This window comes from Eriocheir sinensis, chromosome 9, assembly GCF_024679095.1.
Source record: "Eriocheir sinensis breed Jianghai 21 chromosome 9, ASM2467909v1, whole genome shotgun sequence".
Classification (NCBI taxonomy): domain Eukaryota; kingdom Metazoa; phylum Arthropoda; class Malacostraca; order Decapoda; family Varunidae; genus Eriocheir; species Eriocheir sinensis.
The window spans coordinates 10,901,968-10,926,463 of NC_066517.1; the positions used below are offsets into that span (position 1 = coordinate 10,901,968).

General features: G+C 41.8%; 1 protein-coding gene across 1 annotated transcript in view; it reads right to left on the reverse strand.

Moving 5' to 3' along the window:
• LOC126996279 (probable phosphorylase b kinase regulatory subunit beta) overlaps positions 1 to 24,496 on the reverse strand; it is a 297,183-nt gene that overhangs the window by 254,089 nt on the left and 18,598 nt on the right. Inside the window, exons 3-6 of the mRNA XM_050856656.1 lie at positions 24,086 to 24,221; positions 16,885 to 17,092; positions 12,599 to 12,795; positions 11,459 to 11,618 (exon numbers count right to left, since the gene is read on the reverse strand). Coding sequence (XP_050712613.1) covers positions 11,459 to 11,618; positions 12,599 to 12,795; positions 16,885 to 17,092; positions 24,086 to 24,221 — 701 coding nt within the window. The remainder of the gene's footprint in view (positions 1 to 11,458; positions 11,619 to 12,598; positions 12,796 to 16,884; positions 17,093 to 24,085; positions 24,222 to 24,496) is intronic.

A 24,496-nucleotide genomic window follows, 5' to 3' on the forward strand; every position in this document is an offset into this window, starting at 1 on the left:
TTCCCACCGCGTTGGCAGCAGCTTGGACAACCGGCAACTCCAACTTTTCCAGGTGTGAGTCACACACGGCCAAGGTCGCTTGCCCGTCTCCACATCCACAACGTAAACAAAGCACTTGCCCTGTATCAACATGGCGTCGTCTGCTAAAGTAAGGGCTCTCGCGGCTTGTGTTGCCATTACCCAAGTTATGGACTTGTTGCTGCAGTTATTCGAAAGGAAGAAGCTGTTGTGGGTGTGGCGTGTCTGTGGTTCCTCCATGCCAGTTCTCATTGTCACCATTGAGCGTGCGCGGCCAACCCACCCATCTAGACTCCAACCACATAAACACGTGGATCGAATGACAACAAAGACACACCTACGCATACACCAGATTCATCATGAACCATGGCAGATGTTTCTCACAAACAAAAACGGCTTCGCCATTTCCTAGAGTGTTAGAACTTATTTGGTGATTGGTTCATACAAACCAAACATGCCCAATGGCAAGAAGAGAGCTCTCTTCTTGCCAAAAGCTAGGTTTGGTTCATGTGAGCCACTCACCAAATACGTTCTTACATACTCGAGAAATGGTGAAGTCGTTTCTGTTTGTCAGAAACATCTGCAATGGTTCATAATGAGTCTGGCTTGTGTGTGTGTGTGTGTGTTGTTATTCGATCCATGTGTTTATGTGGTTGAGTCAAGATGGGTGGGTTGGCCGCGCACACGCAGTGGTGACAATGAGAATTAGCACGGAGGAACCACAGACATGCCACAGCCACAACTGTTTCTTCCTTCCATTTAACTGCAGCAACAAGTCCATAACTTGGGTAAGGCCCCCGTCACACAGGCGAGCGACGTTTGTACGACCTTTCAGTGACAAAAAAAAAAATGGCCAGGTCGCAATGAGATCGCCAAAATTCTGAAAACTTGTTTTTGTGTGACTGTTCCGCGACCTTTTGGGCCGTATAGGTGGTGCAATGGTTGCTGAATTGTCAGCCGTGGTCTTTCATGCGCCGGTATTGGTCACCAAAGGGTGTCTAATGGTCGCTCATAGATTGCCCACAATTCCACCGCCATCATTTGCGACCTCTGAGCGACCATTGGGCGACCTTGGCGCTGGTTGAGAGACCCTTGCGAGACAATCGAGCGCCCTTTCAGCGACCTGCTTCCTCAGCGAGCACACAGCGACTGTTTTGACCCTGTTCAAAAACCGACGGTGACCATGCCGACCACGGCAACCTCCTAACGCCCCTTGAACGATCAAGACCTCAGAGAGACCTTCCGGTGACCAGTGGCGACCTTGCCAATTTTTTGGTCGCTCACGGGTCGTTCAAGGGTCGCCATTCCTGTGTGACGGGGGTATAATAGCAGCACAAGCCGCGAGAGCCCTTACTTTAGCAGACGACGCCATGTTGATACAGGGCAATTGGCGGAATTTGCTATTTCTGCCTGTACGTTATTGACAGTGACAACTGTTTACTATGCGTAGGCTGGCATACATTATCAACAAAATCATGTGGCTGGAGGTTGCCGTTGCACGATAATGCACACTTCAGACTCGGATAAACCAACTATAGTATACACAACAGATTTAGGCCATTCTTTGCCTTCACCTTGCATAGTATGGGTTCAAGACCAGCACTCTGAATTTGAGAGTTACCGTATTTCCTGCCATACAAGACACTTTTTTTCAAAAAAGAAGATTAAAAAAATCACCCTGCATCTTATACGCCGATGGTTAGATTTTGGTAGGCCTAGGGGTTATTGTTACTGGTATGAAACCAACACCCAAAACACCTCCATTTCACACAATAGTCCCCAGATGTCATCAGAATGAAATATACCATATTTTGCAGCATGACACGCTTTTTTTTCACTCAGAAAATGCCAAAAAATTACCCCTGCATGGTGTACGCCGAAGGTACAAATTTTGATCGATTTAAATAATGAATAGTATGATGCAACATAAGAGGAAAGTGTAAATAAGCAGGAGAGAGGAGGACATGTGAAGCGATAAAACCGTACAGGTCACAAGAAGAAGACTCGCCACACGTGGGAGCCGAGATGCGGCGTGGACGAAACAACACACAGCACCGCCGCAGCGCACCAGTCACCAGTAGGGATGGGCAAGTGCCGTTAATTTAAGTACTGGTAGTACCGGTACCGAAAACTCAAGTACCGTTAGTACCGGTACCGGTACCGGTACCCGGAGTTTTTTTTTTCTTAATGACTTCTGATGAAATTCCCAAATAAATTTCCTGTAAAGAAAACTCTATCTCTCTCTCCTTGCGCAACAAATCCTACGAAGAAAGGCTTTCTACCCTTAACCTCTTCAGTACCATGACGCAGTATATGAGTCATTTCATCTCTCGAACCATATCCTAGAGACGCTGTATGTGCGTCATGGTCATTGGACTATTCTACGTAGTCTGTAAAACCAGGATATGGCATGGAGGTTATGTTTTGTCTGCTTGTATTGAAGGGGTTAACATGTTCTCTCTTGAGAAACGTCGCCTCCGAGGAAAACTGATCGAATGTTTTAAAATACTTAATGGTTTCACAAATGTAGACAGATCAACATTGTTTATGATCGATGACAGTCTGCACACGAGGAACAATGGCGTAAAACTCAGATGTAGACAAGTAAATTCAGACTGCACAAAATTTTTCTTCACCAACGTTGTAGTTGCTTGAATGGAATAAGCTTCCACCATCAGTGGTCCAGTGTAACACGATTGACTCCTTCAAAAATAAGCTAGACCGTCACTTCCTTCAACTTAATATCAACTAGAGTAGAAATGCAACGTTTTGGAGTCTTCTGATTAATGTAAAATCACTTAGGTTTAAGGACAGACCACCAAGTCTGGACCATGGGGTCTGTGTGGTCTGATTTTCTATGTAAATCTATGTCTATGTAAATCAACTTAATATCAACTAGAGTAGAAATGCAACGTTTAGGAGTCTTCTGATTAATGTAAAATAACATAGGTTTAAGGACAGACCACCTAGTCTGGACCATGGGGTCTGTGTGGTCTGATTTTCTATGTAAATCTCTCTCTCTCTCTCTCTCTGAATGAAGTGAATATTTATTTTTTCGATAAAAAAATAGCATGTATAGTTATTATGGATGTACTCGATCATAGTCTAATAACAATAACAATATCTATTAGCAACAAAAGAAAAGAATCGGACTAAGATCCAAACGTACCAGTATTAGGCGGGTAATGCGAGTGTCCAGTGATCATTGCTTCCCGGAACCTGCGAGAGGCTTCGCGGTACCAGGTACCGGTACCGGTACTGCGAGGAATCGATTCTTCGCGGTACCAGGTACCGGTACCTGTATCGGTACCTGGTACCGCCAAGCCTCATGATCACTTGGGTTCCGGGAAGCTTAATGATCACCGGCACTGCACATTGCCGCTTAGTACCGTAATTTAGTAGATCTTAGTGACGCCGGGCGCTTGCCCGCCTCCATGCGGTATGGGCCCTGTGTAGACGCTGAGTCACTGCCCCGCTGGACCGCCTTCCCAAGTTCCCACCATTTTGTCCTGCTTTCCGCTTCATCACAGCCCTGCTTCCATTATTTTATTATTTGATTTATTTATTGAGTTACTTGGATAATTCTTCATATCCGATTCTTTTCTTTTTAGGTTGCTAATAAATATTGTTATTGTTATTAGACTATGATCGAGTACCCATATCACCGAGATACCCACTCACTGAGTGGTGATCTCTCTCTCTCTCTCTCTCTCTCTCTCTCTCTCTGAATGAAGTGAATATTTATTTTTTCGATAAAAAAATAGCATGTATATTTATTATGGATGTACTCGATCATAGTCTAATAACAATAGCAATATTTAGTAGCAACCTAAAAAAAAAATCGGACATGAAGAATTATCAATAAATCCAATAAATAAATCCGAGCAACTGGTACCGGTACCGAGCAATCTGGTACCGGTACCGTACCGTTTAGCTGGTACCGTTAGTACCGGTACTGGTACCGGTACCTGCCCACCCCTAGTCACCAGTGTGCCGGGTACCTTGTCGTTGATGGTTAACCCCCAGGGTGCCAGCGCCGTGTATCTATGGCGGCGGGCAGGCACACAGCGTGTTAAGCATACGATCTTGGGCTCTTTTATCCATTAAGGGGAGGCGCCGCCTAGTATTAGTGGAGGGTACATTAATTTTATTTCAATTTTTCTAAGGTTTTTTTTTCTTTGAAGACTTAGGTAAATGCAATAAGATCTGCATGTATTAGCATAATAGTTTTCGTGCTTCTGTATGAAAAGAAATTACAAATGAAATTTATTACTTGTAATAAAAGCAGAGCTAAAATATTAATGAGGGCCAGCATGCTCACTCAATATGTATGATATTGGGTAGTTTTACTCATGGCACCACTAGTTAAAAATTGTCCGTTCAAATTTTTAATGTCTCACTGTTCCTGCGCAAAAAAATACCCAAATCACCATTTGATGTGTCCCATAATTCTAACACTTTTTTACCTTCAATAAATCATATCAGCAGTGTTTTTTTGTTTATAAAAAACTGACGGACAATTTTTTTACCATCCACTCGTCTTTCAGCAGATGTCTGAGTTTTTTATTATCTTCACAACTAATGAAGTTATTATTCTCCAAAGTAAAAAAAAATGCACTTTCGAGATAGCGGCTATTTTGTGAGTAAATGCAGTTAGCGTACAAAATTATGATTTTTAGAGGATCTTACAGTAGTAAAATACAACTTAGATACCAAAGCAGTTATTTTTATGAATGACAATGAATGATATAAAAAATAAGTCATAATTGGCACCTGTGTGTGTGTGTGTGTGTGCTAGAAATCTCCTGGGGCCGGATGTTCAAACGCTCGCAGCGGCCACTACGACCATCGTAGCGCTAAGATTATCATAACCCTCTCGTAACTCGCCTAAGGGGTATATTCGAAAGATCTTGGAGCTGTCTTTACGATTTTCGGACCACCATATTTGCTCGTAGGGCCGAGGGTTTCAAGGAGCACCCTTACACTGATCGTAGGGTTGTGTAGTGCCACAGTAGTGGATGTTTCTTCACTCTATAAACCGTAGATAACCTGTATGATGTCTTAGAAAAGAAATTTGTGACGCGAAGGTAGTAAGAGGAATGTTCGATGGATCTGACCATCTTGCAGTGCTGGCAAAGTGGGTGTTTGAAAAGAAAGGTGAAGTAAAAAAGGAAATACTGAAGATAGAAAAGTTACAGGAAAAAGAAATAAAAGATGAGTATAACCGTGAAATGGCAGAGGCCTTAAGTGAAAAATGGGAAAGTGTAAAAGATACTACAAATATTGAAAAAGGTTTTGGAACATTTCAAGGAATAATGGTAACTACAACAAAAGAAGTGTTAGGGATGAAAGTTGTGAGAGATGGAAAAAGAAAAGGAAATTCATGGTGGACAGAAGAGATAAGAAGGGTAGTAAAGGAGAATTGGGAACTTTTTAAGAAAACTCAAGAAATAAATGTGGCTGAACAAGTAAAAAGGGAAAGGAAAAGGAAATAAAGAGAATGCAAAATGAAATTAAAACAAGCAATGAAAGAAAGTAAGAAGAGAGTTGATGAAGACTTTGGGAAAAGACTTAGTTCGTTAAAGATTTATTGCACATAAATCGCATACATTACATGATAAAAAAAATAAATAAATAAATAAAATAAACATATACAATATTATATGCAAAGCGGGCACCAGCCCGCCTGTGAGGGAATCAGAGTGTCGGTGTGGGCGCTGTGCTGCTCACAAACTTCTTCCTGTGGTGGTGAGCGTGCCTCCCCCTGGAAGTCATTTTTAAATGTCCCTGCTGCAAGGCCACAGCATGACTCACAAGAACACATGCGGTATCATTCAATGCTTGTATTTACGTAAAACTTGCATTAGAATAATTTTTTTCTTCTTAAATTTCGTCATGTGTCATCCCTCTCCCGCGTCGCTCTCAGCAGGGGAGCCACCAAGAGGATTCTAGATAAAATCTGGTCACAATGAGGAAGGTGGCGCCTTCTGACACCCTCACCTGCAAGTGAGTAATACTTTCTTAGAAAGGGGGACCAGATGCCTTATCATTCTGAGGTAAGTCAACAAGGTATATACAGTTATATGTGAGAATTTCATACCAATCAGATAAATACAAATGGCAAGACAGGGAGAAATGTAAAAAAAATCTTTAGGAGCCGATATCTCGAAAAGTATCTTTTTAACCTTCAAATAATTTCACAAAATCGGTACAACGTCTGAATGACTTTTGTTAGGTAGCATTTTAAACTACAACTAAAGGGCGATTTTTTGTTGGAAATGGATTTTCAAAAATGTCAAAAGAAAACGGGACACAGTGGAGAAAATAATAAGTGACAAAAAATTGTAATTTTTTTTCTTCAAAGACAGAACAAAAAATCAAAAATTCACTTCCAACAAAATGTAGATAGGTAAAGAAAGTTTCTATGGTATTTTTTTCAAAGCGATTAACTGAAAAATAAACCCTGTGAAACAAAAAATGAAAAACACGCTTTGTTTGAGTCTCCTAAACTTCACCCGATTTTGATGAAATTCGCAGAATATCATTTCTTTACATCAACAAACAACATACTACAATTTCAAAGCTATTGGACGTACCATATGCGCAGGAGGAGACCCATAAGCGTGCCCCTTAATTGTCCGGAAACCCACACAGGGGGTTAATACAAAGTACTTGGCTCAGTGGTGTTTATGGCGTGAGCGAGGCGTAGTGGAGATGGAGGTTCGGTCAGTTGAGTTCCTGCAAGATCTTGTAGGCCACGGACAATGTAATCACGCTACATTGGGCGTTGTACTTATTTACATGTGTACAATAAATAACATAACCATAAAAGTTGTGGGATGGAGAGATAGTAAATTTTCAGATAGGATGGAGAGATGGTAAATTTTTGGATGGGATGGAGAGATGGTAAATTTTCAGATGGGATGGAGAGATGGTAAATTTTCGGATGGGATGAAGAGATAGTAAATTTTCAGGGAGCAGGTGTTGATGGGTCGGTGGCTAAAATCCGAGAGCTAGACTTTGTGCCTCAAGTATACGTGACGTGAGTTACAGTGAAGCTTCAAAGCTTCAACACGAAATCACTTTATGCCCCATCAGCCAGAATTGCTGTTATTGCGTAAATTTTCCACATGATTTACTGTCGTAAATTAGATTATTACCCAAAGTGCATATTACCCAAATAGCACATAATTTTTCCCTACAGACATTAATGATTTAACGAGAGGTAATTATATACAAAAATTACCGACAGGTGGCATTGGCTACTCATATAACTGCAATATGTCCTTTGTTTACAAACATTGCCGACCCCCAACACCAACACAACCCCTTGCTTAATGACCTGGTGGGCGTTTGGCTACCACCAGGATTGGCAGCTACCAACCAGGTTTGGCAGGAGGAGGTAGGAAGACACCTACCAAACGGGCGTGAGCTACTCCCGGTGAGGATATATGGGAAGCGAGGAGGGTGCTGAAGCCCTTCAAAGACCCTTCCTATGTCCTCATTAACCGTTTCCCTTTTGTCTCATCAACACCAGAGATCAGTTCAGCATGCTCTCTAAAGACAGTTCCTCTCTCTTTCTACACCACACTACATTCACACAACACACCTTTTCCCAAAATTCAAAATTCAAAATGGCGAAAAACAACACTGCCTTGGAGTCCCCGCCTAGGGGGGAGACCATAAATTCCCCAAGGGAGGACTCCCCTTCTGACTGCTGACTTGAGAGGTGTCCTGATAACTCCTCGAACCTCCTCCTTATCAATTTCTGCAACATTCGTGGTCTTCATTCTAATTTTCATTCTGTGGAACACCATCTCTCCTCCTCTAAACCTCACCTTCTCTTCCTCACCGAAACACAGGTTTCTGAGGCTACTGACAGCAACCTCTACTCTGTTCCCTCCTACTATCTCTATCCTAAATTTCAATCCAAAGCTGGGTGTTGCGCCTACGTGCGCAACAACATCACTTGCTCTCGTGTCCACGACCTTGACTCTTCTGAATTTTCCACCATCTGGCTAAGACTTCATTGTCATTCTATTACTAAATACATCTGTGCTGTTTATCTCTCACCTTACTCTACTAACTATGTAAAATTCTTTGACTATTTGAATTCTAAAGTGGAGCACATCTTGACTCACTCTCCCTTCGCTGAAATCTCCATCTTGGGAGATTTCAATGTTCACCACCAGCTTTGGCTTTCATCCTCTTTCACTGACCAGCCTGGTGAACAAGCCTAAAACTTTACTCTCCTCAACGACCTAGAGCAGTTGGTTCAGCACCCTACACATATTCCCGACTGTCTTGGAGACAGGCCCAACATTCTAGACCTCTTCCTTACCTCTAATCCTTCTGCTTACTCTGTCAAACTGTTCTCTCCATTGGGCTCCTCCGATCATAACCTTTATTCTGTTTCCTGTCCTATCGCTCCTGTACATCTTCTGGACCCACCGAAGAGGCGATGCTTCCGCCATTTTGCTTCAGCTCGGTGGGACGACCTGAGAATGTACTTTTCCGATTTCCCGTGGAATGATTACTGCTTCCAAGAGAGAGACCCCTCTGTGTGTGCCCAGCACATCTCAGTGGTGATTGTCTCTGGAATGGAGGCATACATTCCACATTCTTTCACTACTCCTCATGCTAAAAAGCCTTGGTTTAATCATGCTTGTTCTCGTGCTATTAAAGATAGAGAGGCAGCTCACAAAAGGTTCCAGAGCCTTCGAACTCCCGCTAACTATGACCTTTACATTTCAGCCCAGAATCGTGCCAAATCTATTCTCCAACTTACCAAAACTTCTTTTATCAATAGAAAATGTCAACACCTTGCTTCTTCTAATTCTTCCCGTGACTTCTGGCATCTAGCCAAAAATATCTCCTCCAATTTCACTTCTTCCTCTTTCCCTCCTCTCCTTAACCCTGATGGCAGCACTGCCGTCTCATCTGTCTCTAAGGCTGAACTCTTCGCTCAAATTTTCTGTAAGAACTCCACCCTGGACGATTCTGGGCATATTCCTCCTACTCATCCCCCCTCTGACTCCTTTATGCCTGTTATTAAGATTCTTCCAAATGATGTTTTCTATGCCCTCTCTGGCCTCAACTCTCAGAAGGCTTATGGACCTGATGGAGTGCCTCCTATTGTCCTTAAAAACTGTGCTTCCGTGTTGACTAACTGCCTTGTCAAACTCTTTCATCTCTGCCTATCAACATCTACCTTTCCTTCCTGCTGGAAGTATGCCTTTGTACAGCCTGTGCCTAAGAAGGGTGACCGTTCGAATCCCTCAAACTACCGCCCAATAGATTATTTTTTTTTTTACGTTGATTGCCTATTGCCAGTAGGCATCTTCCGGTGGGGCCTGATGGTCGGCCCAAGGCTTCTTCCAGGTGGGGCCTGATGGTCGCCCAGCCCATTCTGGCGAGGTAGTGTTTATAGTGGCGCCATCTTGCATTGGCTCATGCTGCCCCGAACTCGTGCTTGATTCGCTTGGACGGCTTCCTCTTGAGTCCGGGTTGATGGGTGGTCTTCAGGACAGCATGTGGGTAGTTTTAAGCCACCGGCGGTGACCGAAAAATCCGAGTGGTAGCGTGAGGATTCGAACCGCTGCCGTCCATCACGCCGCTAATGTGGGTCCAGTACGCTATCACTTCGGCCACCGCCGTCTATCTAAAGCTTTTGAATCAATCCTTAACCGGAAGATTCAAAAGCACCTTTCCACTTCTAACCTTCTATCTGATCGCCAGTATGGGTTCCGCAAGGGGCATTCTACTGGCGATCTTCTTGCTCTCTTAACTGACTCTTGGTCATCCTCTCTTAGCCGTTTCGGTGAAACTTTCTCTGTTGCGCTAGACATATCGAAAGCCTTCGATAGAGTCTGGCACAAGTCTTTGCTTTCTAAACTGCCCTCATTCGGATTCTATCCCTCTCTCTGTTCCTTTATCTCTAGTTTCCTTTCCGACCGTTCTATCTCTGCAGTGGTAGACAGTCACTGTTCTTCCCCTAAACCTATCAACAGTGGTGTTCCACAGGGTTCTGTCCTATCACCCACTCTCTTCCTGTTATTCATCAATGATCTTCTTTCCATAACAAACTGTCCTGTCCACTCATATGCCGACGACTCCACTCTGCATTATTCAACTTCTTTCAATAGAAGACCATCACAACAGGATGTACACTACTCCAGACTGGAGGCTGCAGAACGCTTAACCTCAGACCTTGCTATCATTTCCGATTGGGGCAGAAGGAACCTTGTGTCCTTCAATGCCTCAAAAACTCAATTTCTCCACCTATCAACTCAACACAATCTTCCAAACACCTATCCCCTATTCTTCGACAACACTCAGCTATCACCATCTTCAACACTAAACATCCTCGGTCTATCCTTAACTCAAAATCTCAACTGGAAACTTCACATCTCCTCTCTCACTAAATCAGCTTCCTCGAGGCTGGGCGTTCTGTATCGTCTCCGCCAGTTCTTCTCCCCCGCGCAGTTGCTATCCATATACAGGGGCCTTGTTCGCCCTCGTATGGAGTATGCATCTCACGTGTGGGGGGGCTCCACTCACAGCTCTTGTGGACAGAGTGGAGTCGAAGGCCCTTCGTCTCATCAGCTCTCCTCCTCCTACTGACAGTCTTCTACCTCTTAAATTCCGTCGTGATGTTGCCTCTCTTTCTATCTTCTATCGATATTTCCACACTGACTGCTCTTCTGAACTTGCTAACTGCATGCCTTCCCCCCTCCCGCGGCCCCGCTGCACACGACTTTCTACTCATGCTCATCCCTATACTGTCCAAACCCCTTATGCAAGAGATAACCAGCATCTTCACTCTTTCATCCCTCACGCTGGTAAACTCTGGAACAATCTTCCTTCATCTGTATTTCCTCCTGCCTACGACTTGAACTCTTTCAAGAGGAGGGTATCAGGACATCTCTCCTCCCAAAATTGACCTCTCTTTCGGCCACCTCTTTTGATTCTTTTTCAGGAGCAGCGAGTAGCGGGCTTTTTTTTTATTATTGTTTCCTTTTTTGTGTGCCCTTGTGCTGTCTCCTTTGTTGTAAAAAAAAAAAAAAACACCTTGGCAAAAGTTGGTAGTTCAATTTTGTAGCCATTGCACAATATTGAATGGTTTCAGGATCAAATGAGTGCATGGCTGAGGTGAGGCAAGTGCATGAGGACAGGGGCAGGGTAAGGGGAAAGGGTAGGAGGAACAGGAGCACTGCCCTATTTGCAGCAGGACATTTGAATAAAGTTTTATTTTATTTTTTTAACGCAAATTTTGACTTATAACCAATTCAACTTACGACCAGGCTGCCAGTCACAAACCTCGTCACAACTCGAGGACTACCTATATTTTTTTATCATTTATTATTATTATTTGTACTGTTATTATCAGTATTTTATTATTATTATCACAGCAACAACATAACAGGAGTAGTACTCTTACCTTAGAGCTGGACTCCCTTGGCAGGAGGGTCTCAAAGATGCTGCGGTTTCTGTTGTGTGCATCAATGTCTACAAAGATGACTGACCATGAGGCACCTTTCTCACCAAATAAGTTACAGCCGTTGATGGCCTCTAGGGCTGCCTTGGCCATACCAATTGAACTGTGAACGAGAAGATAAAATGAACCAACATCAATGAGGAAGCAATATATAATGTTAACTGTTACTTTTGGTGAAATAGAGTGAATATATGTTTATTGGTGTACACAACCCTCCTCTGGCAATGCCCTAATTTCTTTTCTTCAAGTGGTCTACTACTTGTCCAGACTCCTACAACTTCTGGATCACCAGTCTGTTACTTTCAATGTGGTGGCTAAGTGGTTAGTGTGCAGACCCACATCCAAGGGGACACAGGTTTGCATCCCACCCACCATCAATAGCTGGGATTTTTAAGTCACAGGCGAGTGGCCTAAGACTCTAGATTCCCTCTCTAAATAGAGGATCAAAGATGAGCTCCGGGGGGTCAGCATAAGCCAAGCAAAATCGTGCCACTATAATCATCTGTGCCACAACAGGCTGGGGCTGACCATCAGGCCCCACCAAGAAAGTCCACCGGCACCATAGGCAGAAATGTAAAAAAAGGGGGGGAGGAGATCAATCAGATATCTTGCAACCCTTACCCTAGTTGGCATTTCAGTCAAGTGGAAGGCTTGGGGGTTAGTACAAACCATAAAGGGCATTAATGTATAGTACTCACTTCCACCACATAGGCTGGGTTTAAACAATATTAACAACCACAAATTTAAAGCAGATGTAAGCTGAAACAGAGAAGGGGGGGACTTGCCACAAAACTGAGGGATGATATAACAAATACAATAATGATTGTCTGAAGGACCAGATCCACCAAAATCAGATTGGGGACAACCAACAGGCTCCATCAGGAAAAGCGTAGTGGTGTTATTGGTGAAGAAAAAAAATATTGTAACCAATTTTATAATTTGAGTATGAAAAGATACTGACAACCATACAACTCATACATAATAATGTAGAACACAAAAAATATAAGCATTTTCAAATAATTAGACAACCTGACTTCCTGATACTTAACTAAATAATCAACTTATCTCCATACTCCCTCATACCTGGCATGCAGCTCTGGGGTACCATTGTTGTACTTGCTACCACGTTCCCACATGCCAAAGTCTGGGGTGCGGTAGGCACGCTCAACATAGTACACAAGGTTTTGCACAAAGGTGACCTCGTCCATAGTGTAAATGATCTGCAGGCCTGAGGTGATCATCTGCACAAGGAACAGCAGGTACAAGGACACAATGTCAATCTGAAAAACAAGAAAGCCTTAGTTTTAGAAATTTTCTTCCTGCAGGTCAGTGGAGCACCAAGATTAGACTGTAAAGTATCAATATTTTGTGCAGAGATCAGATGCCAACCATCACCACTCCAATCTCGTTTGACATCAAAACCCTCACTGACGTGCCCACTCAAACTTGCCTTTACCCTTTCCAATCTTATATGATGGTCTTCAGCTTTTTTTTTCCAGTAAATGAGACAGCTTCAAGACAGACCCTTCATCATCACCAGAGCCTTCTCCCATACCACCAGATGCACAGGTAACCTACACAAAATGTTCAGCAATGCAAGAGCTTGCAAAAACAAATCAGTATCTTTAGTCTTTCACACATTCACTGGCAAACTCTGGAATAGCCTCCTTTCTTCCATCTTTCTTCCTTCCTATTAATTAAATATTTTCAAGGAGGTATTCTGCCATACAATCAATCACTCAATCAATGGGGGCATACGACGGGAGGCACATTGCCTTGCCCATAGCTGTGCGTTATCGTGATAAGTTATCGCGATACTTTATCGCTGATAACAAAATTGGGTTATCGGCCATCCGCTACTTATTTAAATATATATCGGTATCTTCGTTACTTTGGTAACCAAACTAGCGATAATCGCTACTTTTTTTCCGCCTCTCGGAAAAAAAAACGTTGTCTCCTCCCTACTGCGCATGCGTGGCCCAGGCGCCCGGTGTTGTATGAAAAAACTTCGGGGTATGAAATATCCTCGGTGAAGAGATTTCATACGTAAGAGCATCAACATTAAAACACTAGCTTATTTTTTTACGTTAGACTCAAAAATCAATATATCAAAGAGAAAAATCTTTTAACTTTGCCCAAAAAATTATTATTCACTGCCTCAAATTTGATATTCCATATTCATTTGTGAGCATGCCATGGTATTGAAGGCACCCGATGTTGTGTTATTTGGTGTCCCATTGTCAAAAGCTGGCGCTTTTGTTTACAAACACTGGTCTCTCGTGAACTGTGCATGTTCAGACCAGTAAGTGTAGCCCTGTTCACTGTACAGTCTCACAAAGCTTTTTAACACATTAAGAGTTGCTGGAAGGCTGAATCAGACATACACTACCAAAATCCTTGCTGTTTCTATAACGACACTCTGTACATATAAATACAACTCGTACAGAGTGTCATTCTAGAAACAGCAAGGATGGTGGTAGTGGTACTGTATGTCTGATTCAGCCTTCCAGCAACTCTTAATTATGGTTAATAAGCTTTGTGAGACTGTACAGGTCTATGCTTGCTGGTCTGAGCATGCGCAGTTCATGAGAGAGCAGTGTTTGTATTTGACGGTGGGGACGCCAAATAACACAACACCGGTTCAGACGTTTCTAATATTACCGTTCATATGTACGTGTCAACGTGTGATTTTCAGGTTTTGTAAGTTTTCTAAAATACAGATAATGAAAATTTGAATTGAGGAGGCGGTGGCTGAGTCAACAGCGTGACGGCGCCGCGTTCCAGACGACGCAAGTTCAATCCCCGCCCGGTGCCACCAAGCTGGGAATTTTTAGCCGCCGCCGAGTGGATTAAACCTACCCACATGCTGTCCAGAAGACCACCTATCAACCCAGACTCTAGATTCTAGGATTAAAGATGAGCTCCGGGAGGGTAGCATGAGCCAATGCAAGATGGCGCCACTATAAACACTGGCCTGCACCACAACGGGCTGGACCATACCATCAGGCCCCTCCAAAAACAAGCCTACCAGCACCACAGGCGAAGATGTAAAAAAAAATAAAAAAAAAAAAAAAATGAAATATCAATATAGTATCGTTTTCGCCTATCGGACTTATCACTAGCTAGTATCGGAATTGTGGATTTATATCGGGTATCAGTTATTGGTTATCGCCTATATTTGCGTCTCCAGGTAACAAATATCGGTTATCACCGATAAAGTTTTCCATTATCAGTTATCGGTTATCGGAAATAAGGTTGTCTGTTATCGTGCCCAGCTATGGCCTTGCCCACCCTACGACGCCAAGTCTAGGGGTCATTCCGGACGAGTCCCCATGCAGGCCCCCTTCCCATCCTAACTGAGAAAAGAGTAAGCGATGAACAAGGGGGTTTTAGGAAAGGAAGGGGTTGTGTAGACCAAATATTTGCACTCAAAATGCTAGTTGAAAAGAACATAGAGAAGGATAGGAATCTGTTTGCTGCATTCATGGACCTGGAGAAGGCATATGGCAGGGTTGATAGGAAGGGGTTGCAGGATGTTCTAAGGATATATGTTGTGGGAGGGCGTTTGCTGGAGGGAATCTGGTCCTTCTATAAGGATGCAAGTACCTATGTACGTGTGAAAATTGAGTTGAGTGAGAGTTTTGGTGTTGGTGTGGGTGTGAGACAGGGTTTTGTGATGTCACCATGGCTTTTTAATGTGTACATGGATGGTTGTACGAGAGAAATGAAAGTCAGAGTGGGGGAGCTTGGTCCAAGGCTGAAAGTGAGAGGTACAGAGGAGTCATTGGTTGCAGGCCTGTTTGCAGATGATACAGTGTTGTTGGCAGAGAATGAGGGGGAACCGCAGAGGATAGTGGATGAATTTGACAAGTTGTGTGAGAGGAGAAAGCTGAGAGTGAATGCTGGAAAGAGTAAGGTTATGGTATCTGAGAGGACATGAGAACAGGTCGTTGATTTTGCAAAGCCGTACAGAGTTAGAGCAGAGGGTACAACAAAGTGTAGGATAAGGTTAGGGGAGGAGAGAATGGAGGAGGTGACCGAGTTTAAATATTAAGGGACTGTTTTATGTAAGCATGGCAGTATGGAAGGTGAGGTGAGGGAAAGAGCAGTGAAGGGCAAACAGATGCTGGGTGCACTGGAGAGAGAGTTATGAGAGGAAGAAGTGTGAGCATGGAGGAAAAAAGGAGAATAAGGAACAGTATTATCCTGCCAACTCTGTCATATGCATCAGATAAAAGAGGTGCATGTGGTGTGTCAGGATGGGATGGCGAAAGTAATGAAAGCGTGTATGAGCGGTTTGGTATGGGTGCGACAGCGAAAGGAGTGGAGTGTGGATCATTTTATTACATGTTTTAAGGTGTGTTTTATTGCTTGTTAGGGGTGTTTTATTGAAGGGGAAAAGCTGGGTGGTGGTGGTGGGCGGGCGGGTGGAGTGGGTAGGGGGTGAATTTTGACCACGTTTTCCTTGTTTTCCAGCCTTATGCATATTTCCAAAGTTCGCCAATATATCCATGTGTGCACGGGCATGGAAGGATTATATGGGAGTGTGGGCATGGGCATAACTGCTGTAATTACATCATCAGTTTTCATTTTATTTAGATTCAAATAAAAATATTTTGAAATCCGAAAAAATCCGAAATCCGCAACACTTTTGGTCCCAGGAATTTTGGATAAGGGATTCTCAACCTGTAATAGCCATTATGGTGGAATAATAAAATAACAAACAAGCAAATTCAGGAGTCAACAGTGCAACAAACAGTCAGCTGGGTAAACACGCTGTGAACTGAGCGACTCGTGTGTCTGTGTGCATGCAGAATTTAACATTTCGGTGCACCACTTTCGTCTAGTTTTCAGTATTGTTTGATTTTACCCCCACCAATTTTTATCACTGTTACCCAAAACAACTAAAATTGACCCTTGGCTGAAAATTTTGAACCAGCAGGATTTACAAAGCATTGGACACCAGATTATCAAACTATCAATAGATTATGATGATATCAGTTATGATGGTAATGATAAATGATGATAGTATTGCCGATGATTACAATGATATTAATAGTCATGGTAATGGTGCAAATGGCAATGATAATATCTTTAACCCGGTAGCAGCGACGGGCCAAATTTGTGGCTTTACCGTGTAGCAATGAGAGGGCAAATTTGTGCCATGATTTAAACCACCCCAAATAGATGATACATAAACTGATCACAAATGCTTTGATATATATTATAAAATGGTTTGTGTGAGTGATGATTTTTTCTCATTTTTCTTGCTGCTACCGGGTTAAGCAACTTGCTCACATTGTCACCGCAATATCTCACAAACAAGAGTACCCCATGACACCAAGAGAAACCACATCTTACTTTCTTACCTGCAGGTGGCCATACTCATCACTGGAGATCACTTCCTCTCCTGTGAGCAGATGGAACTTGGCATGGAGGGCAAACTTAGGCTGTTGCCCTTTCTTGAAGCACTCCACCTCCTTGCATTGCCGCATCCAGCAGGTCAAGATCCCACGCATACACTTGACACAGGACTGACCCAGCTCATAAGCTTTCCCTCGGTCATCATCAATTCGTCTGTTGGGTTACAAGGACTACTTCAGTCTATTTTAACACATGAAAAAAATCATATTTGTTAAAAATTATAGTCTTTATGAGGGAAAGTGACTGAAATTATTGGACCCATGGTGGGTACCAACAAACTATTTTCACTTGAATTCTAATCTATCTACAGTACCCTCCTGAGTTTCACGCTAGCTTCGTTCCGAAGTTATAACGCTAAACTCAAGGATCACAAAATTCGGGGTATTGAAAACACTGAAAAAGCACTTATTTATTCCGACCTGTGGAGAAGCTGCCTTTTTTATCCCACTTACTCCCTTGTTACCTCAAAATATTGATCTTGGAAAAAGGAAGAAATTGAGAAGAGCTAACAGGTTGTTTTGAAGCCGCAGTTGAAGGCGGCTGCCGTACGATTGGATGACAGTTCTGAAAACATGCTTGTGATTTGCTGTGAGCCCGATGACGTCATTGACGGTACTCACCGAATCGGAGGCCTCACTGCCTTAAGGCAGTGTCACACTGGCCGTTTTCCTCCAACTGTTAGGGCTACGGGCAACTGTGGTCGCCCGTACACCCAACCAGGAGCGTGTCGTTGGCTGTCTGTAAGCTGGTGTTACACGGGGCCTTTTTCCTCCAACCATGTTGGCAGTAGGGGCAACAGGCAACTCCAACTTTTCCAAGTGAGCAGCACACACGGCCAAGGTCATATGATAATATCCACAACATAAAGAAAGCAGTCGCTCTGTATCAACATGGCGTTATCTGCTAAATTAAGGGCTGTCACAGCTTGTGCTGCCATTATCCAAGTTATGGACTTGTTGCTGCTGTAAAATGAAAGGAAGAAGCTGTTGTGGGCAGGATTATGGCTTCAGAGACGGGAAAACAGAAGTGTTTACCCAAACCTCATTAGAGAACTGTGCTGTAAAGACTGGTGTTGTGCTCCTGAGCCAATAAATGGCCTTCATGGGTAAATTTATGGGAAATAGCATATCTTGCAATTTTCGAAAAACAAAACTGTCTTGATGTGCAAGCAGGCCTGTTGTGGCGACTTCTGTCATCCCCATGTTGTAAAGCATCCCATCCTGATTGTGCATGCACAGAACCGCACACCGATTTCAGACTGCCATTGCATAGTCCTTAGCACACTCCTGGTTCCTCAGTTTCTCAAGATGGAACCCCGAAAGGTTGCATCTTGAGATTTTCTTGGATCTGATGCGTATCCTGTTTTGTAACAAGTCTAGTCGGTCACAAAGAACTCAGCACTTCAAAAAACCCTACAGTTCTGATGGATACTCTCAATGAGTACTAATGAGGATGTGATCAATCTCCATTGCCACACTGCCAGTATTGCTATACCAAATCCATGACTCATCTCTATGGCACCAGGAACCATTAATCCTCAGCCTTCTGAACTTTGCAAAGCTTGAAAGAGAGACCAGTTCCTCCAATCTAGTATCATATAATAGGTTTGATAGTTCTGGTACCATCTTAGTTGCAATCCTTTGGATCCTTTCGAGTTTCCTTACATCCTTTTTCCTGTATGGTGACCAAACAACCATTGCATACTCTAGCCTTAGTCTTACCAATGTTGTTATTATATGTGCTTCAAACTCACTATACCAGGTTTACTTAAGCTAGATTCCTGGCGCCTAGGCAGGTTGGTAAGGATGCAGCTGATTGGCTGCATCGCTCTCTCGCAGACACTCGTGTCAGACCATATCTTGCATGCTCGAGTGAGACATGTTTCTATGTTATATGCCAAAGCTCACCTCATATACGAGGTAGCCAGATTTGGTTGACACCATCAGACTCAGCAGTGATTGTAGAATCAAGATGTATTGTAAAAACTCGACAAAACAAAAAAAAATGGTACAGGTAACTCTTGATTTACGCGAGTATTGTGTCCTTGAAGAGGTCGCATAAATAAAAAACAATGTAAATCAAACAAGAGGTAGGTTTCTATCAAAAAATAAATATTCACTTCATTCAGTGGAGAGAGAGAGAGAGAGAGAGAGAGAGAGAGAGAGAGAGAGAGAATATCCATATCACCGAGATATCCACTCAGGCACTCAGTCTCAGCCTCATTCATGTGAGGAAGAAATGAGGAACACCATGAGCAACTGGCTAGTATTGGTACCGGTACCAAGCAGTCTAGTACCGGTACCGTACCGTATAGCTAGTACCGGTACTGGTACCGGTAAATGCCCACCCCTATTGCTGAGTACCGTGGCAGCGTGGTTACTGTATTGTTGTTCAAGTGGCGCTCGGGAAGAACTCAGCTCAGCTGTGTGGCCGCTGCGCCGTGTGAGTCCAGTTGCGTGAGACATCTGGTGGCCACTCCATAAAATATCGCGTATAAGTGGAAAAAACGTGTAAATTAAACATTAATTTGGATTTTTGACCCCGCGTTATTTAAAAAACGCGCCAAACTCGCGTAAATTGAGAGTTACCTGTATTACAATGAGTTGAACTATGAAGACAGGGTTGGCGGTTTAAACCAAATGGTTTAAACCAATAAAAAAACCCAGTGGTTTAAACCAACTAATAAAACAATTTTTTTTATTTTGTGTGTATCTTTGTTAGTTTCATCAGTATTGTGGTTTTAACTATATGTAAGATTTTAATTATGTACAGCAGAGTTGGCGGTTTAAACCAGGGGTGTCAAACTCAAAACTCTTGGAGGGCCAATTCATGCTCTGAAGTGCTGTCATGGGGGCCAACAAGGGTAGAAAATACATTGACAAGATTAAAGTTACCGTGATACCGCAGGCCATTTACGACTATCCCACGGGCCATGAGTTTGACACCCCTGGTTTAAACCAAAAAAACAATCAATAAAACCAGTGTTTTTTGTGAATCTTTTTTACTTTCATCAGGTATTGTGGTTTTAATTGTGTGTGGTTTTATTATTTTTATTATGCACAGTCATTTTACTAACACCAGGAAGAAAAGGTCAGTTGGCGGGATAGTCATAAATGGCCTGCGGTATCACGGTAACTTTAATCTTGTCAATGTATTTTCTACCCTTGTTGGCCCCCATGACGGCACTTCAGAGCATGAATTGGCCCTCCAAGGGTTTTGAGTTTGACACCCCTGGTTTAAACCGCCAACCCTGCTGTACATAATTAAAATCTTACATATAGTTAAAACCACAATACTGATGAAACTAACAAAGATACACACACAAAAAAAAATGCTTTTATTAGTTGGTTTAAGCCACTGTTTTTTTTTATTGGTTTAAACCATTTGGTTTAAACCATTTGTGGCTTAGTGCAGTACAGTATGTTAAATGCATTTGCTCAGTAAGTTTCAGAAAACAATAAGTATGAATAAGTATTGTACTACATTTGAATTTACACATAATTTAGCTACCAGTATTTTTCTGTATGCATTGTAGGAAAGATTTTATATATATATCTATATATATATATATATATATATATATATATATATATATATATATATATATATATATATATATATATATATATATATATATATGTTTGCCACTTCACTAAACAGCAGATAAATTGTTTAAAAAAAAACCGGAAAGTGCCCCCCCCTCTCTCTCTCTCTCTCTCTCTCTCTCTCTCTTACAACTGTTTTTGTAGCATGCAACTGGAAAACTAGAAGAGGTCATTCATGTTTTACTACTCTTTAACATTGCAATTAAAAAGCATGTTAGAGAAGCTGCATTTTGCCTCTTTTACAGATTGCATGAAGAGCAAATGAATATTTTGCTAAATCCATCTCTAAATCTATCTATAATTCCTTTTCAAAGTCATATATGTATATACAGATAGAATTACTGGAATAAACATACTGAAAAGAAGAAAAAAAAAGTGGTTTAAACCAAAAAAAAACTGGTTTAAACAAAAAAAAACTGGTTTAAACAAAAAAAAACATGGTTTAAACAAAAAAAACTGGTTTAAACCAAAAAAACATGGTTTAAACAAAAAAAAACATGGTTTAAACCAAAAAAACATGGTTTAAACCAAAAAAACTGGTTTAAACCAAAAAAACATGGTTTTTGTTTTTTTTTAAAAACCATTGGTTTTTGCCAACCCTGTATGAAGATGTTAAAAAAATGTTCATAACATGTTTTACTTGTGCTCACTATCTTCAACAATTGTTCATTGATTGCTGAATTATATTATTACATTACGTAGGAAAAACTCTCGTGAACACAATAGTGTGATCAGAATGCAGATAAAGCTCCACATACTGAAAACACAGGAGTTATTTATAGCAACATGTCACTCGCCACAACCATCATGTCAGCGCAACTCGCTGCATGATGGTTGGTGGTGGGGGGGTCATAGGTAGGGGGGACAGGGCAGCAGAAACACTGTGGGAACCTTCCAGAACGATCACAATGCGCTCCCCCTTTATCTGCATTCTGATCACACCATTGTGTTAACGAGTTTTTCCTACATAATGCAATAATATATTTCAGCAATCAATGAACAACTGTTGAAGATAGTGAGCATAAGTATAACATGTTATAAACATTTTTTAACATCTTCACAGTTCAATTTATCATATTTTCTTTTTTGTTTTGTTGAGTTTTTACAATACATCTTGATTCTACAGTCACTGCTGAGTCTGATGGTGTCAACCAAATCTGGCTATCTCGTATATAAGGTGAGCTATGGCATATAATAAAGAAACATGTCGCATGCAAGATATGGGCTGACACGAATGTCTGCGAGAGAGCGGTGCAGCCAATCAGCTGCATCCTTACCAACCTGCCTAGGCACCAGGAATCTAGCTTAAGTAAACCTGGTATAGCATCATACACTTATGAACTCAAGTAACTCCAACAACAGAGGACTGAAGTTGGTTAGAAATGGCTGTAGCTACTCCTAAGAAATGAGTATCATCACTCTGACTTGACCAGTAGTAGGTATAACCCCCACTACTGAACTCTTCATCTCAGAGCCACACTATGTCCACTCTCAACCTCTTAAGTCATCTTACAGATGGGGTAGACAACAATCCTCTGAGGAGCTCAGGATGCTCCAGACACCCACACTGAGAGCCCACCAGAGGGTATTCCTGGGCCTGACTCGATGAGCTTGTATTTCGTCTACACCACCTTGGCAGTCCCCATGAAAAGGGGGCATGGGTGCTCTCCTATCACCCCCCAGACCTGTCAAAGTACTGGATGCCAAGTGTTTTAAAATTCACTTCTGTTGGTGTCACTCAATATGTCAGTGTTTATTTTACTTTCTTAAATAGAAGCTCCTCATTTAATTGTTTGGCTGCTTTGCATCACTGTCACAAGTTGTTCATTACTACATAGTAAATTTGATTCATGCAAAATAGAAAATACATGGAAAATCAATAATATGCCTCATATTCAGGGGGTTGTGTTTTAAACTTCCGAGGGGGAGCGTCAAATGGTCTGACAGCGCACGGTGAAATATTTTTTCTATTATCAATTTCACCCTCGAATTTTCCTTTTCCCTGTCATTATATACAACACTGGCTTTATATTAGATTATACTGCATTAACAAAAGACAAACGAAAAATGGAAATATACAGTGATCTTTGCTGATTCCGAATAAACATTGTATACCGTATTTTGCGGCATATAACGTGCACTTTTTTCACCCAAAAATGAGTTACTACTGTGCGGTATTCGCTGAAGGTGCAAATTTTTATTGATTTAAACAATGAATAGTGTGATGCAACAGAAAATGAAAGTGTGAATAAATAGAAGAGAGGAGGAGGACATGTGAAGCAATAAAACCAGACAGGCCACAAGAAGAAGAAGATGTGCCACACGTGGGAGCCGAGGTGTGGCATGAACACAAAACACAACACCGCCGATCACCAGTGTGCGGGGCACCTTGGCGGTGATGGTTAAAATGGCTGTTACACAGGAATGATTTTGGCGGAGCAGGGCCCTGCTCGGTGACCATGGGGCGGACTTGGGTGGACTAGTTGGGAGCTATTTCTGCTGTTCAGCAGGCCGGTCAGCTCACATTTTCTGTGATACATGTACAATAGAACGAATATCAGTGGATGACTTCAGTATTTATTGTAAACACATTTTTGTTTCTCGGTGTAAAAATAATTATATTTAAACATAATATGACTGACAGAAATTAATCAACATAGATTACTATTTGAAAGTAGGTATACAGTCCCTGGAAGTCAAGATTGCCCATCAAACGTAGCATCCCTGTGTGATTAGTTCCCTCAGCTGCTCAACGAAAATTGCCGCCTGCAAACTCAAAAAGAATTTACAAGTTGAAAACAATATAAATATGAAAGATTGCTTTTATGTGTGGTTTAAGTGTCTCTTAACAGAGAGTTCAGGAAACTGTACATCATCAGTCTCACTTAACCAAACACATTTCTGAGTATTCTAAGCACTGAATACTTTTTTCCCAAATTGTTGTCTTAAAGATTAGGGTGCGCAATATATGCCGGAGGGCGCTATACGCCGCAAAATACAGTAATGAAAAATAAATATATATATTCACCAACTCAAAAGTTTGTGAGTTGATATTTTGTTGTGTGTACCAATAACAGTGAATGTTTATGAGCTTTCCAACATTACCATCAGAATTTTTAGAAGACCAATAGTTTTTGAGAAAATAGAGGAAAACTGAATAGCACATTGGAAAATGTAAAAAGTATTTTTTTACTATTATCACTTCAAACCTACCCATGCAAGAGTTGACGATTAGTTTATTTGGCAGGCCTAGCTTGAATCTTTTATGCAACAAACTTTGATGCAATTCTGTAAAAAAATTAGTTTTGGCTTTTTTTTCTCCTTTTTTTTTACGCCATCATGTCAAAAGCTGAGTTTTAGACGATTACATTTTGATGCAATTCCCATCAAGTTCCACTGTATAAAAATTTTCCTGTAAATTATAGTTTCCTGCCCATTAAATTTAATCAAAACTACTACTAGAATTTTTGCATAAATAGAATTCAGATAAAAGGACCATATTTTAGTGAGAAATCCATTAATAATTCCCTCACTACCACACCTGTAGGCCTGGAAGAGGCTCCATATGGATGCAGCGCAATAGATGGATGTGCGGATGTCAGCCACGCGATGGTCCTGGCTGGTGCTGGGGAAGATGCCAAGACTGATGCTCTGGTTTTGGAGCAGCTGCCTCTTGACTGGAAGGGAAGCAGTGCAAGGTTAGGCTTTTAAATATTATATTTTCTTCACCTAGAAAAAAAAGGCTGATATACTTGTGTAAAAGTCAATTTACATGAAGCACTTTTCAGGGTCAAGCCGAGGGAATTAACTGTTATATAGATGGTACTTTTCTAGGGGCTTTTGATTTTTATTCCTCAAATATTATAAATTGTGGCATACAAGTAGACCTCAAGATTATCAGCTCAAAATTATAGGTTAAGCCTATACATGCTGTATAGGTCAGCCCCCAAAA